General features: G+C 47.8%; 1 protein-coding gene across 1 annotated transcript in view; it reads left to right on the top strand.

Annotated features, from left to right (window-relative positions):
* Window positions 1-537: 537 nt before the first annotated feature.
* PEX7 (peroxisomal biogenesis factor 7) overlaps window positions 538-16,487 on the top strand; it is an 87,853-nt gene continuing 71,903 nt past the window's right edge. Inside the window, exons 1-3 of the mRNA XM_075554483.1 lie at window positions 538-734; window positions 3,438-3,495; window positions 6,751-6,901. Coding sequence (XP_075410598.1) covers window positions 620-734; window positions 3,438-3,495; window positions 6,751-6,901 — 324 coding nt within the window. The 5' untranslated portion in view covers window positions 538-619. The remainder of the gene's footprint in view (window positions 735-3,437; window positions 3,496-6,750; window positions 6,902-16,487) is intronic.

Here is a 16,487-nt window from a genome sequence, read left to right as displayed (position 1 = left end):
CCATGCATATGAGGCCAATGAAAATACCATGGCTTAGGTCAGGTCCACCTTAGTTTAATGAGCCTCAGCATTGGCAGAGTTCTTAACATTATTAAAGTACCTACATAGTGACAACGTTTTAAGATTGGTTGTTTATGGCGATTAATTTTTTCCTTAATTCTACTGTCACTTAATGTAACATTCCTTCAAACTGCCTTGTTTAATGCAGCATTCGATTTCTTTTTGGACTTGCTACCCAGTTTTAAGACTTTGTAATCTTCAAGCAAATCCTCCAACCTGTTGTCCTTCAGAAGTCAGTGAATAAATCAAAACCACATACACCCCGCGGTGGCGGCTGATAGACATGTTCCCAGCCCCGCCCGATCCTCCTCCAGTCACACACTCCAGCCTGGTGAAGTTCAGAAGTTCGCAGCCCGCGAAAATCCTTCTGTGTTGCCCTCAACAAAAATGGGCTCCGCGGCGTCGACGCCCTTTCTGCCGCCGACCAATCGGAATCCATGGTTCCGGGCGCCCCGCCTCTCATTTCCGCCTTCTCTTCCGGGTTCCCCGTGGCTTTGCGCCGAGCGCGAACCGGCCGCCTGCGAGTGGAAAGTGCTCCCTCGCCGGGGCGGCGGGCGGCATGAGCGCGGCGCGGACGCTGCGGGTGCCCGGTCGCCACGGCTACGCGGCCGAGTTCTCCCCGTACCTGCCGGCCCGCCTGGCCTGCGCCGCCGCCCAGCACTACGGCATCGCGGGTGAGGCGGGGCGGGGAGGGCCGGCCTGAGGCGGCCCCGCGCCGAGGGCGTCGTTTCCCCAGCTGCCCCGGGTGGGCGCTTGGTAGCGATCTCCCTCCGCCATGGAGTGCCCACAGGATAGGACCGCCGGCCTCCGTGGGTTTCGAGACCGTAACCCTGCCCGGGAGTGGAAAGCCGCCTCTTTCTCACGCGGAGCCGCTGGAGGTTTCGAAGCGCTGACCTTGCAGTTGCCCCCCGCCCCCCATACGTAGCCACTAGGACTCGCCCGTACGCTCCGGTTGTGGTGTGGGCGCGCGAGGTCGGAGGGGCTTAGCTGCCCACATCTGCCTTCCCTCTGACCGAGCTGACTCCGCTGCAGCTCCGCGGCCGGACGGGCCGGTGCAGCAGGACCGACAGGACTGGAAAGCGGGCCACCGGGCCACGCCAGTGTCAGCTGCTCGCGCCCCTCGGTCTGCGCTCCGCGGCGCGTGGACGGGGCCCCACAGTGCCCTCGTGACATTTAAGCAGCTCTGGCCGGGGACGTCGTGGGTACGCGTTGTACTTTTAACACTTTAAGGTTGTCAGTTCGAAACCGCCAGCCGCTCCACGAGAGAGATGGGGCTTTCAACTCTCGTCAACAGTTACTGTCTTTGACACTCATAGGACCCTGTACTACAGGGTCGCTGTGAGTCGGCATTGCCTCGATGGCAGTGAGTTTGCTTTTTGGGCTTTGTTTGGAGGAATACACACAGATTCCCCAAGGTAGTTGTTAGGGATGCAAATTTTACGACGGGAGGGGGGGCTAAACAGAAACTCCTGGGTTCGTTCTTGATTTTGCATTTAAGAAGTTCATATCCGTGTTGACCTGCTGGGGCTGTGGGGTTGCAGATTTGCTGTCAGTACTTTTTTGTTTGACCTCAGAGCAGAGGAAAAAGTATACCCCCCATTAGCTTAATATTTGTACTTTGATTTCCAATAGCTATCCATCAGTTGGATTGAATCTTAAAGATCCTTGGGTTAGTACTGATACTTTAAATCCTTAAAACTCAACAAAAAGAATTGGTATTCAAAAAATACTGTTGTTCGGTGCCATCGAGGCAGTCCTGACCCATAGTGAGCCCATGCGGAACAGCACGAAACACTGCCGCGCCCTCCTGACAATGGTTCCCAAGCTGGAGCTCATTGATGCAACCACTGTGCCCATCCAGCTCTTTCACGGCCCTTCTGCTTTACCAAACCTGATGCCCTTCTCCGGGGTCTGGTACCTCCTGACAGCATAGCATGCCCAGAGTCACAAGATGAAACCTCGCTGCCCTTACTTCTAAAGGAGCATTCGGACCTTACTTCTGAGACGGATTTGTTTGCCCTTTTGGCAGTCTGTGGTATGAAAGCCTTATACATAGCAGTGGAACACTGTCAGATTAAAAAACATAGTCATGTTTTCATAGAAAAGTTTTCACATTCACACCCTTCACTATAAAATGAAATGTAACTTAGGGGAAATAAGTGTTGATCATTTTAGGAAAACAAATTGTCTTTGGTAGACGATTGTCAGCGCTTTCTCATCAAGTATGTGGTCGGTTTCACCAGATCTTCCCTCTTTCATCGTTTTTTTACAAGCTGGATGCAGAGATGCATTTCAGGTGGATTGACAAGGCGGGGTGGTGATTTCAGAAGGAGCACAATCCTGGGGCCCGTGAGACTCAGGTTTCTCATCTGTAAATAAGGACGAAAACACCTGTTTGGGAGGCATATGCACCTGACAGGTTCCCTGCCACAGAGTAAAAGAAGGCAAACCAAACACCACACAGTTGCCATCAAGTCTCTTCTGACTCGCACCCGGTGTGTGAGAGTAAAACTGCTCCCCGAGGTTGCAGTACCTGGTTTTGGGGGAAGTAGATGGCCAGACCTTTCTTTCTAGGCACTTATGGGTGGTTTGGAACTGCCAACTTTTGTTTCTGTTTTTAAATATTTTATTGGCAGCTCTTAGATAGTATAACAATCCATAATTCAGTTCGATCACACATAATTTTACAATTGCTACCACCATCAGTTTCAAAGGATTTTCTTCTTGAACTCTGATAAGAGCGCTCCTTTATCCCCTCCCTCCCCAACCCTACCCCCCCAGGAAACATGATTACATATTATTTTGCCCTGTCTTATTCCATCCAGTAGATCTATTCATCTGCAATTCTGTTATTCATTCCCCTCAAGTGGGGTTATACAGTCATCGTTGATATCATCCCCCTTTCCCGTATCCTCAGGGAATGCTTACTCCCATTACTGTTTCTGAATAACAGCCCACTGTGTTGATCATCTGTACCAGCCAGGAATGTGAGCTGCAGAATAAAATTAAAACCACCTGCCATCTAGTCGATTCCGAGTTGAGAGTCGAAGACTTCTTAGCGACTCTGTAGGTGGCAGCCCACTGCATAACTTACTAGGCCACTAGGGCTCTAGCTAGAGATAGGGACTCGGACCTCTCAGAGCTGTGTGTCTGGATGCCATTCACAGTTGAGATGGTGTATTGACTCATGACTGAAGCACAGGAGAGGCAGAAATAGAGAGGACAGCCCCGATCTTTTTTCTACACTCTCCCATACCTTTGAGAAGAAATCTGTAGTAAAATTTAAGTGCTCAGTGCCCCCTTGACGCTAGGTGGCCTCCAGGTGGGTTTGTGTCCAATGAATGACATGACCTTGATGAGTGTCCTTTGCTCTCTAGGCTGTGGAACCCTGCTCGTAGTGGATCAAACGGAATCGGGCCTTAGGCTTTTTAGAAGGTAAGGTGGCTCTGATTACTACACTTCTGTGTGTCCTCTGGTGCTGCTTATGCCCCTGTAGAATCCGATTTTAAATAAAGTGTGTTAATTGGCAATAGTAAGCGAGCATTTGCATAGCATAGAACTTATTTTTGCCATTGAAGGATGGTGTCATTTTTCTACAAACTGTCTCTTAGTATCCTTACATTGCCGTGGAGTCAATTCTGACTCAAGAATGACCCGATGGGTGAAGTAGAACTGCCCCTTGGGTTTCCGAGACTGCAGATCTTTAGGGGAGCAGAAAGCCTCATCTGTCACCTTCGGAACAGCTTGTGGGTTTGAACTATTGACCTTGCTTGTGGTTGGCAGCGCAGCACATACACCCCTAAACGCAGGGTTTTATGCTTTCTTGCCGCGCATTTATACACTATACAATTTACACCTCATACAAATGTGAGCTAGTTCATGTACTGTGTACGTTTTCTTTGCTTGCTTGCTTTTTTTCCCTTTGCTTTCTTTCTTTTTTTTTAAGAATTGTGTTTAATGCTTCCAGGGTTTTTCCTTTTTTTTTTTTTTTTAAACATTTTATTAGGGGCTCATACAACTCTTATCACAATCCATACATATACATACATCAATTGTATAAAGCAAATCCGCACATTCCCTGCCCCAATCATTCTCAAAGCATTTGCTCTCCACTTAAGCCCTTTGCATCAGGTCCTCTTTTTTTTCCCCTCCCTCCCCGCTCCCCCCTCCCTCATGTGCCCTTGGTAATTTATACATTGATATTTTGCCATATTTTGCCCTATCTGGAGTCTCCCTTCCCCCCCTTTTCTGCCGTTCATCTCCCAGGGAGGAGGTCACATGTGGATCCTTGTAATCAGTTCCCCATTTCCAACCCACTCACCCTCCACTCTCCCAGCATCGCCCCTCACACCCTTGGTCCTGAAGGTATCATCCACCCTGGATTCCCTCTGCCTCCAGCCCCCATATGCACCAGCGTACAACCTCTGCCCTATCTAGTCCTGCAAGGTAGAATTTGGATCATGGTAGTTGGGGGGAGGAAGCACCCAGGATCTGGGGGAAAGCTGTGTTCTTCATCGGTACTACCTTGCACCCTGACTGACCCATCTCCTCTCCTGAACCCCTCTATGAGGGGATCTCCAGTGGCCGACACTTGAGCCTTGGGTCTCCACTCTGCTCTTCCACCTTCATTCAATATGGTATATATATCTACATACACACACACACACACACACATATATATATATATACATATATCTTTTTTTTTTTTTTGCATGATGTCTTATACCTGGTCCCTTTGGCACCTCGTGATCGCACTGGCTGGTGTGCTTCTTCCATGTGGGCTTTTTTGCTTCTGAGCTAGCTTTTTTGCTTCAAGCCTTTAAGACCCCAGACACTATCTCTTTTGATAGCCAGGCACCATCAGCTTTCTTTGCCACATTTGCTTATGCACCCATTTGTCTTCAGCGATCCTATCGTGGAGGTGCGCAGCCAATGATATATTGTTTGTCCTTTGATGCCTGATAACTGATCCCTTCGGGACCACGTGATCACACAGGCTGGTGTGTTCTTCCATGTGGGCTTTGTTGCTTCTGAGCTAGATGGCCGCTTGTTTATCTTCAAGCCTTTAAGATCCCAGTCACTATCTCTTTTGATAGCCGGGCACCATCAGCTTTCTTCACCACATTTACTTGTTCACCCGCTTTGGCTTCAGCAGTTGGGTCAGGAGAGTGAGCATCATAGAGTGCCAATTTAATAAAAGAAAGTATTCATGTCTCCGGATAGGGCAAGATATGACAAAATAACGATGTATAAATTACCAAGGGCATATGAGGGAGGGGGGAATGGCGAGGGAGGGGGGGGGGAAGAGGACCTGATGCAAGGGGCTTAAGTGGAGAGCAAATGCCTTGAGAATGATTGGGGCAGGGAATGTATGGATGTGCTTTATACAATTGATGTATGTATATGTATGGATTGTGGTAAGAGTTGTATGAGTCCCTAATAAAATGTAAAAGAAGAAAAGAGAAAAAAATGATTAGGGCAAAGACTGTACAGATGTGCTTTATACAATTGATGTATGTATATGTATGAACTGTGAAAAGAATTGTATGAGCCCCAATAAATTGTTAAAATAAAAAAAAGTATTCATGCATTGAGGGAGTGCTTGAGTAGAGGTCCAAGGTCCTTCTGCCACCTTAATACTAAACCTATAAATGTAGACACTTAGATCTATTTCCCCATCCTCATATATATGTTTTCATGTACATTTCTTTGTCTAGCCCTCCATAAATGCCCCTTGACTCCCAGCTCCTTCCTCCCTCTCCCTTGACTTTCCTCCTGCCCCACTACCATGCTCCGTCCCCGCCTGGGCTACAGCTATACCTCTTCTCTACGCAACCTTACCCTTGATCATTCCCCACCAGGCCTGCCACTCCCCCATCACTACCATTTTGGGTCCCATGTTGTTCCCTTGTCCCTGTGTTTGTTAACACCACTTCCTTACCCCCACCCCCCACCCCTCCCCCACCCTTTGCTTTCTTTTCGATGTAGTTTTGCTCCACTCATTCAGGAACAAGTTGACCATTTTGTGGTCCCTCCAGCCCCTCGTCGTGCCCTTTTGATCTGCGCCTGAGGAGCCCTGGTGGCGTAGTGGGTTACTCAGTGGTTCGAAACCACGAGTTGTTCCTCAAGAGAAAGATGAGGCTTTCTATTCCCAGAAAAGAGTGACCGTCTCTGACATCCACAGTGGAAGTTCTACCCTGTCCTGTGGGGTCGCTGAGTCGGAATCAACCATTTAGAGAGGGAATTTTGTCTCTAGGACAGTTGGACTTATTAATGCCTCCGTCAGCCTTAGTTAAAAATAGAACCTGGAAAGGAAATTTCATCAGAAGATTAGTACTTGCTCATGGACAGATGACAGATTTATGGGAAACGTTGAAATGATTGATCTCAGTTAGTGTTTCCAAGTCCTTGCCTGTCTATCCTATAAACCACGCCAACCGGTCAACGCCCAGGTTCGGCAGCAAATCTTCCTGTAGCTCATGGTCACATTTACAAGCGGGAGAGTGGATTGTGATCTGGCTCTGCAGCTTTCTTACTGTGTGGCCTGGCCCTACAGCTGCCACCTCTCTGACCTGGTTCCCTCATCCCCCAAGCACTTGCTTCTTGTTAGCTCCCTGGTCATGACGATCACGAGACCTCGTGGAAGAAGATTTGATAAACTATGCATTTTTTAAACTTTCCCTCATGTAGCTTTGACTGGAACGATGGCCTGTTTGACGTCACGTGGAGTGAGAACAATGAGCACATCCTCGTCACCTGCAGCGGCGATGGCTCGCTGCAGCTCTGGGACACCGCCAAAGCCGCTGGGCCGCTGCAGGTCTACAGAGAACACACCCAGGAGGTAGGATAGGAAGCGGGCCTTTTTATTTCTCCTTCTTTTTTTAATCGAAATTCATTTGGAGATGGTGACATGTCTTCAAGAGACAGTAATTTAAATTTCAGTTAGTTTCTTCAGGGCATTACACATGTTCTGTGTCACTTAGTATTTGCTTATTCAGACAAAATACTTGTGGCCTAAGGAGCCAGGAAAGAAGAGACAAGGTCAGGCTTCTCATTAGTCAGCAGGAGCATCTCCCGCTGAGCACCGCTGGGCGTTCTCCAGAGAGACCTGCCACTTTCTCCAGGCTGTTAAGGCTGAGTCTACCACGCAGCGTCTTAAGAGAGAAGTAGGCGGACATTTCAGAAGAACAGCTCAAGATTGTCTTGCGGGCTTCCGCCGACTCCTGAGGATTTCCAGAATATATTGGGGCAAGAATATCAAGTTCAGGATGAGCCAGTGCTTCTGAAGAGGTTTCAGCTCTAAATCAGTTTCTCTAGATAATTCTTGCCTGTCTTTATGTTGCTTCAAGAGTCCTGGCTTGATATTATATTTATTTTAACATTTTATTAGGGGCTCATACAACTCTTGTCACAATCCACACATATACATACATCAATTGTATAAAGCACATCTGCACATTCCCTGCCCCAATCATTCTCAAGGCATTTGCTCTCCACCTAAGCCCCTTGGATCAGGTCCTCTTTTTTTCCCCCCCTCCCTCCTCGCTCTCCCCTCTCTCATGTGCCCTTGGTAATTTATACATTGGGCTTGATATTATATTAAAACATCACTCACTCACCCACTGCCATCGAGTCAATTCCAACTCATAGCAGCTCTCCAGGGCAGGGTAGGTCTGCCTCTGTGAGTTTCCTAGATGGTAACTCTTTGATGAGCGTAGAAAGCCTCATCTTTCTCTCTGGTTGCTGCTGGTGGTTTCAAACTACCAATCCTGTGGGTAGCAGCCTAATGCGTAACCACTACGCATATATGACTGTGTTTTAATATAAGAGCCCTGATGCCGTAGTGGTCTCGCCATTAGGCTGCTGCGTAATGAAATCCTTCCAGTGAAGACGTGCTGATGGGCTCCCAGATTTGTGCTGTTCTGTCCCACACAAGCACTGCCTTCTTTTCTTACTGTTTCCCACCACTCTCCACTTTGTTCGGCTGGGCCACATACAACTTGTAGACAGTGCTCTTGGGTAATGCTCATTATTCTTGTTGTTTTTTAAATCATTTTATTGGGGGCTCGTACAGCCCTTATCACAACCCATCCATCCATCCATTGTGTCGAGCACATTTGTACATACATTGCCATCATCATTCTCAAAACAGTTTCTTTCTACTTGAGCCTTTGGCATCAGCTCATTACCACCCCCCACCATGAACCCTTGATAATTTATAAAAACTTTTCCCCATGTCTTACACTGATCGATTTCTCCACGTACTTTTCTTTTGTCTGTTTCCCTGGGAAGTAATTATCTGTAGATCATTGTGATCACTTCCCCCTTTTCCCCCCAGCTTCCGCTCTCATGATCTATTAAGGAAGCTAACAGCTTGCAATTCAGATGAGAAAAAATGCGCAGGACATGTTGTTCTGTCAGGGTGTGCTGCACAGTGCTTCTAGGACTGCTAATCAAGGCCCCACAGGCATGCAACGCCGCAGTAACTCTGCGGGTCCACGGCGCGCAGTTCCTCGTTTTTAGTGCTCAGACGCCCCTACTGCAGTAAGCCTCAGCTCCAACTCTGTGAGTCAGCAAGTCCCCCACTCCCTGAAGCAAGCACTCATATCCTCAAGCCAGCCTCCTGCCCTAAAACACTGAGAAGCCCACCGCTGCGTGCCATGCTCCGATTCGCCCTCTCCTCTGTGTCACAGCTGTCCTGGAGGTTCCCCATGCAGGCATCTCGGGATCCAGAGAAGCCCTTCACTCCTGACTCTTACTCGTAGGAAGGCCCCCTCCTGCTTCAAATGGTGATGCATTTTGAACGTAGCAGGTTGGCACTTGTAGGGAATCGTGTTACAAGCACTGACAACTGAATCCTGTCAGTGTCTTCCTTCCCCTTCCCACCAGACCCATCAATCAGGAGAAGGGCGTTACAGAGACCAGGCCTAGAAAAGCCACATTAAAGAATTCAGAGACCTGCAGGGTCCACTGGCCCGTAGAAGGACCTCAGGAAGCGCTAATACTTGCAGGAGAAGGAGCCCCGGTGCTGCTCACCCCGAGGTTGGCAGCCGATCCCACCAGCTGGTTCCACGGGAGCAAAGGTCGGGCCATGCGCTCTGACCAAGAGCAGTCTTGGAAACCCTACGGGCAGTTCGCTGGCCTGCAGGGTGCTACCCATTGACATCGACGCGGCACTCACCAACCTGCAAGAACATTCTCTTGTTGGTGATGGGAGATTAAGTGTGTGAATGTGCCAGACTTGCCAGCATTGGTAAGGCTATTACTGAGAGGAATGAACCCTTCTTCTTCCCCTCTCATTGTGGAAGCTCTTTGAATAAATGCAATTACAACTTACCGTATTTTCAGCGAATCGCTGACTGGTAAGACACCTTAAAAAGGCGGAGCTTCCGCTTTTAGCATGTTCTGTGGGAGAAACTCCATGGAAGCAGCATGGCCAAAGTCAGATGGTTTTGTAGCATCTTCATGGCTTTTTTTTTGCTTTGTGTTTTCCTTACACTATTTGTGTCGTACTTAACTTTATGCTTTTTCTAAATCAATGTGGAGACTTTATACCTATGAAGGCCCTTGCAGAAAGCGATTTGGCCTTAGATTCTTGATTCATTCAAGCTGTATCAACACCTAGGGTTAAAGAATGGGGCTGAGTGACCCAGAGGGACTGCCTGGGGGCTCATTACGGACTCTGCCTCAGGAGGCATGATGTAGTCTATCTTGATCACATGGTGAGGCCGTGGAGACTCTGAGCCCTGAAGTTCAGATGAGCTTCCTGGTTGGTGACCATGAACACAAGAGTATAGAATGAAGTACCAGCCTGTGACCCTTCCCAGATTCTACTCCGAGTGTTTCTCCATTTGTGTGCCTTTTGGCTGTACTGGAATGTAGCTGTAAACATGGGCGACGCTGTGTGAGAGTCTGAGCCCACAGGGGCAGTGAGAGTTAGCAGACTGGAGCTTGAGTGTTTGGCAGTCTAAAGACAGGTGGCCTTCTGGTCACGTGTGAGCTGGATCCATTTCACACTTGGAGAATTGGACTCATGCTGACTCTTACCAGGCCGTTAGCAGTGAAGGTGGGATGTGCCCACCATATCCCTCACTTAGTGCAACCACAAAACAGCAATACACCCATTCCCCACTTAGCAACCCCTCTTTAAAGAGGAAGTTGTCATTTGAAAGTGGTATTTGAAAACAGAGGATGTCCACATTAGATCACGAAATAGAGACTCACGAGAATCTTGACCTAGCCAAGTTGACACAACCTTAACCATCCCAGCTAACATTATTCTTGCCTTGGCATTCCTCACTGCCACACACGTGCCCACTCATACACAAAATAGATTCACTGTTGTTACAAATGTCATCTGTCAGTTAACGAGTAAGACTAGATGCATTCATGAACCCACAGGCTTGATGGCTATTAAATATGTACACTTTTATTTATATCACGTGCATATATAAATATATGTACACATAAGTACAGATGTAACATAGCACATATATAAAATAAATGCCATATAATTGCATTTGTAAATAGATGTATGCACCACTTCAAATCACCTCATATACATCCAGCATTTTGTGTGTATTACTTGTTTGCTGCTGTCAAGCTGACCTCTGATTAGTGGTGACCCAGTGCACGCCGAATTTGCTGGGTCTTGTGTCCTGCCCACGATCAGCTGCCAGGACTGCGCGCTATAGGGATGTCATTGGCTAAATGCTCAGAAGCCGATTACCAGGCCTTTCTTGCGAGTCTGTCTGAGCCTGGAAGCTCTGCTGAAACCTCTTGAGCACCACAGCCACACAGCATCCACTGGCAGGTGGCGGTGGCTGCACATGGGGGGCACCGGCCAGGAATCAAAGCCATGTCTGCATGGAAGGCCAGACTCCTCTGACTGAAGCACATGGCCTCCTGGAAGTACGCCTCAATCTCTGTGGAAAATGTTCTAGAATGACCCTGGCGGATGGTCTCTCAGCCTTTATTTTATCCCAGTGAAAGTGAGCTTTTCTATTTAACTTTCAAATTGCTTTAATGTTTAGAAAACTGTTTGTTTAGAGTTGACATCTAATTTTCAAAACTACCATCTATTCCTTGAGATTCCTTTTTCTGAAGCAGAGGGGCTCTCTTCTAGAAGAGCTCTGGGCAGTAGCCCCCATGCTCCGATTAGTCTCACCTTTGCCAGACTGACTGCGCTGGGACGCCCTTCAGCCTGCCCTCGCAAGCGTTCTCTGTCTTGGCACCCTCTCCCCTGGGAACCCACTCACTGCCATCAGGTCAATTCCAAGACTCCGGCTTTGCCCAAGGAGGCAGCCTCATCTTTTTCTCAGGTAGCCACTGGTGGGCCTGAACTGCTGACTGTGTGTTTGGCCGCCCAGTGCTAACTCATGGGGCCACCATGATGCCTTTCTCTTTTGAATACTCTCCTACTTCTCAGTGTCCCTCTTAATGTGATATGCCTAATTTCTAATGGAAATGTGATTATGCAGGCTAAGCTCTTTTCCCCCAACAGTTTTTTTTTGCCCTAATCATTTTTTTCTCTTTTCTTCTTTTACATTTTATTAGGGCCTCAAACAACTCTTACCACAATCCATACATATACATACATCAATTGTATAAAACACATCCATACATTCCCTGCCCCAATCATTCTCAAGGCATTTGCTCTCCACTTAAGCCCCTTGCATCAGGTCCTCTTTCCCCCCCCTCCCTCCCCATTCCCCCCTCCCTCATATGCCCTTAGTAATTTATACATCGTTATTTTGTCATATCTTGCCCTATCTGGAGTCTCCCTTCCCCCCTTCTCTGCTGTCCCTCTCCCAGGGAAGAGGTCACATGTGGATCCTTGTAATCAGTTCCCCCTTTCCAACCCACTCACCCTCCACTCTCCCAGCATCGTCCCTCACACCCTTGGTCCTGAAGGTATCATCCACCCTGGATTCCCTGTACCTCCAACCCTCATATGTACCAGTGTACAGCCTCTGTCCTATCCAGCCCTGCAAGGTAGAATTCGGATCATGGTAGTTGGGGGGAGGAAGCATCCAGGATCTGGGGGAAAGCTGTGTTCTTCATCGGTACTACCTCACACCCTAATTAACCCATCTCCTCTCCTAAACCCCTCTATGAGGGGATCTCCATTGGCCGACACTTGGGCCTTGGGTCTCCACTCTGCACTTCTCCCTTCATTTAATATGATATATATATACATATATACACATACATATATACATATACACATACATACACACACTTATATCTTTTTTTTTGCATGATGCCTTATACCTGGTCCCTTGGGCACCTCGTGATCGCACTGGCCGGTGTGCTTCTTCCATGTGGGCTTATTTGCTTCTGAGCTAGATGGCCGCTTGTTCACCTTCAAGCCTTTAAGACCCCAGACACTATCTCTTTTGATAGCCGGGCACCATCAGCTTTCTTCACCACATTTGCTTATGCACCCATTTGTCTTCAGCGATCCTATCATGGAGGTGTGCAGTAATGATATGATTTTTTGTTCTTTGATGCCTGGTAACTGATCTCTTTGGGACCACTCGATCACACAGGCTGGTGTGTTCTTCCATGTGGACTTTGTTGCTTCTGAGCTAGATGGCCGCTTGTTTATCTTCAAGCCTTTAAGACCCCAGTCACTATCTCTTTTGATAGCCGGGCACCATCAGCTTTCTTCACCACATTTACTTGTTCACCCACTTTGGCTCCAGCCGTTGTGTCGGGAGCGTGAGCATCATAGAGTTCCAATTTAATAAAAGAAGGTATTCATGCATTGAGGGAGTGTTTGAGTAGAGGCCCAAGGTCCTTCCGCCACCTTAATACTTGACCTATAAATATAGACACATAGATCTATTTCCCCATCCTCCTATATATATTTGCATGTACATGTCTTTGTCTAGACCTCCATGAATGCCCTTTGACTCCTAGCTCTTTCCTCCATCTCCCTTGACTTTCCTCCTGCCCTACTACCATGCTTCATTGCCACCTGGGCTAGAGTATACCTCTTCTCTAAGCAACCTTACCCTTGATCATTTCCCACCATGCCTGCCACTCCCCCTTCTCTACCATTTGGGGTCCCATGTTTTTCCCTTGTCCCTGGGTTTGTTAACACCACTTCCTTACCCCCCCTACCCCCCCACCCCAAGTCCCCCCGGAACTGTCGGTCCCGTTGTTTTTCCTCCAGATAGTTCATCCAGCCTGTCCTATTCAGACAGACCTGTGGAGACACTAACATGCACGAAAACAAGACAGAGGAAAACAAAGCAACAGTATACAACCAGACAACAAAACAACAAAAACAAACCACTGACAAAGAACAGAACAAAACAGTTCACAAGAGAAAAGCTTATAGTTAGTTCAGGGATCGTTTGCTGGCCCTTAGGAGCGTTTTCCAGTCCAGTCTGTTGGGGCACCACGCCCTGGCCCCAAAGTCCACTTTCAGCATTCCCTGGGGACCTTGCCACTCCATTCCCTTGCTGTTCCGCTGCACTCCCCCAGTGATTTGCCTCGGTGTGGTGGGATCAGGTCAGGTGCAGTTCCCACACTGTGTCTCCGGTGCTGTCCCCTGTATCGCCCTTAGTCACTGAGGGGCATCATGTCTCATAGTAGGGCCAGCCATGTTGTTCTCTCTGTGGACTGGCTGCTCTACTCAGGAACATCATCATCACGGCCTGGTGGGCCAGGCTGTGCTCCACTCTCTCCTCCTGCTCCTTCATCTGCTCCCGTGTGCTCTGATCAAATATGTCCATCTCCCATAGCTGCAGAGTCAATGTCGTCCTTTGGAACAAATTCTTTTTGGGGGAGGGGCAGGAATCCACTTAATTTATGGTGCTGGTAGACAATGGTGGAGGAGGTGGGGAAAGGAAAACAAAAGGATGAATACAAGGAAGAAAAGGGTAGTGGGGTCATGGGGCATTAATCCACCCAAGGGGAGGGTATTGTTTATATCTCCACAGGGAAAGTGGGACCAGACTTCAACCCAGTGTCGCAAGGTGTGAATGCAATATCCCGGCGTGGAGGAGGGAACCGGTGGAGAAGTCTGGGAGGCTGGTCCCCCAACAGTTTTATTGGCACATAATTTACATATCATACAGTCCAATCGTTCACTCATATCAAAGAGAATTGCACAATGATTGCCCCATCAATTCTAGAACATTCTCTTACCCATAGTTAAATCACCTTTAAAATGAGTCATGTAATCACAATTAGTCCTTCCTTCTCCCACCTTCATTATTTATTCCTGAAATCCCCTTTCTTCCCTATCACCCACCCCCACCTTTGGGTCCCCTACAAACCCTTGTATCAGTTATTATCACTATTCATCCACTCCTGTGCTTCACCAACTGGGAGACCAAGCAGAAACAATAAAAACAAAATCGAACTAAGGTGGTAAGAATAAAATAATAATATAAAGACAAAAATACAAATAATGAGTAAGAAAGAAACAATCTCCATCAACATTCAAAAAGCCAGGGAAGAAATTTATGACATGGACCAAGAAAGAGATACTTGCACCCAGAACCAATTAAGGTCGGATCTATAGGGAGGTCAACTAGCCAAGTATGGGGTTCGTTCCAGCAGGATCAAGATTACCGTGGTCTCTGCATGACAGTAAGGCTGTTTAAGGCCCCTGCCTATGGCTAGAGAGGATCTGCCATCAGCTGTCTGACTTGATGCTCTGCAGATGGGCTTTGGGTTCCCACTGCCCTCTGTTGCCATCTACAAATTGGGTGTTCATAATATTAGCTCTGATACTTTGCTAAAAAATATACATATATGTATATATAAATATACATTTATAAAACCAAAGTCATTGTTGATTTTGACTCATAATGCCATAATGAATATAGGGCAGAGTAGAATTATCCCCTGTGGGTTTGCAAGATGGTAAATCTTACAAGAGTAGAAAGCAGCCCCCCACCCTGCACCTTCCCTCTCTCTGTTTCTGTCTCTGTCTCGCTCTCTCAGGGGCCATCGAGTCAGTTCTGACTCATAGTCCAACACAGCAAAACACTGCACCATCCCTTGCTGTGCTCACAGTTGTTTCTGTTTCAGCGCAGTGTTGCAGCCACTGTCCGTCCATCTTGTCAAGGGTCTTCCTCCTTTCTCTGACATCCCCTTCCCCCATGTATAATCTCTCTCTATATTGCCCCCACTTTTATTTTTTTAGTGCGCTTTTTGATTAAAAGTGTGGGTTCGGTTAGGATCCTCGGGCTATTAGCATCATAGCAAACAACCAAATGAAAACTGGCATAAGCAGTCGTGAAATCACAGCGCATTGTTTCACAGAAGCAAGCCGATGGCGGTGCGGTGACTGCGGGTGTGCTTCACTCTGGGGTTGGCAACACCTCTCCGGGGCTCAGAGGGTAGCTCTCCCTCCGAGGTTGGCCCCCTCGCTGTCTCAAGATGGCTGTGCATAGTGCTAAGTGTCTTCTCCTCACCCTGCAAGACCGAGAGACAGAAAAGGGAGGGCTCCCTGTGTCGAGTCTCTTTCTAAGACTGAGGAAACGTCCTTGGAGCCCCCTCGGCAGATAGATCTAGTAGGGAGGGCTGGGGGATGAGCCATCGTGGAGCCAACCCTGACCACCTTCTCCGACCTTTAGTCTTTCTCCAAAAAACAGGTCACACAGTGCAGGGTGACAAACAGGGAACTGAAGAGTAAACAAATACATGAATGAGAATAGCTGAGTCCTGCTACCTTACAAAATGAGAATGGCAACAATGAATGGTTCATTGGTGAGCAGTCGTTCATTTCTTCCCATGGAAGATGAGCTAGAAATGAAACCCACTGTCATCAAATAGACACCAACTCTCAGAAGCCCTATGGAGCAGCAGCGTAGAACTGCTCCTATGCGTTTCTGAGACTGCAGCCCTTGATGAGAGTAGGAAGCCTCGTCTTTCTCTCGAGGAACGGCTGATGGTTTCAAACCGCTCACCTTGCAGTTAGCAGCCCAACATGTTACCACTTCGCCACCAGGTTGCCTCCCATGGACAATCCTATGTAGAATTAGGGTTAGCGGATGGTTTCAGTCCCAACTCTGTAACTTACCTTCTACATGACCTTGGGTAAACTTCACACTTTTCTTAAACCTTTGTGTTTTCCTGTGTAAAACCAAGGTAATATTAGTGTTTATGTCACAGGTTGGATATGAGTGCTTGGAAGAGCCAACGCCAGATAAATACCAGGTATCATTAATAGCTGTTTTTATGGGTTTAGTAAAACTGAAAACAAGTTAGAAACCATCACTTACTCATTTCACTCAGACAGCTGCCTGGGGAATACGCAGCACGCCATTCCCCGAGGGTCAGATGAAAAGGTGCTGGAGCAAAAAGCAGAAATCAAACTTTCAAGCCTTTTCTCGGCCTTGAGGAATGAGGGTCTTGGGGAAATACAAAGAGGCAGACGAACATTATCCAGGTGCATGGATTCT

The sequence above is a fragment of the Tenrec ecaudatus genome, chromosome 7 (genome assembly GCF_050624435.1).
Source record: "Tenrec ecaudatus isolate mTenEca1 chromosome 7, mTenEca1.hap1, whole genome shotgun sequence".
In the NCBI taxonomy this organism is placed as follows: Eukaryota; Metazoa; Chordata; class Mammalia; order Afrosoricida; family Tenrecidae; genus Tenrec; species Tenrec ecaudatus.
The sequence above is the reverse complement of the archived record's forward strand: the minus strand, read 5'-3'. Positions and strand labels throughout refer to the sequence as shown.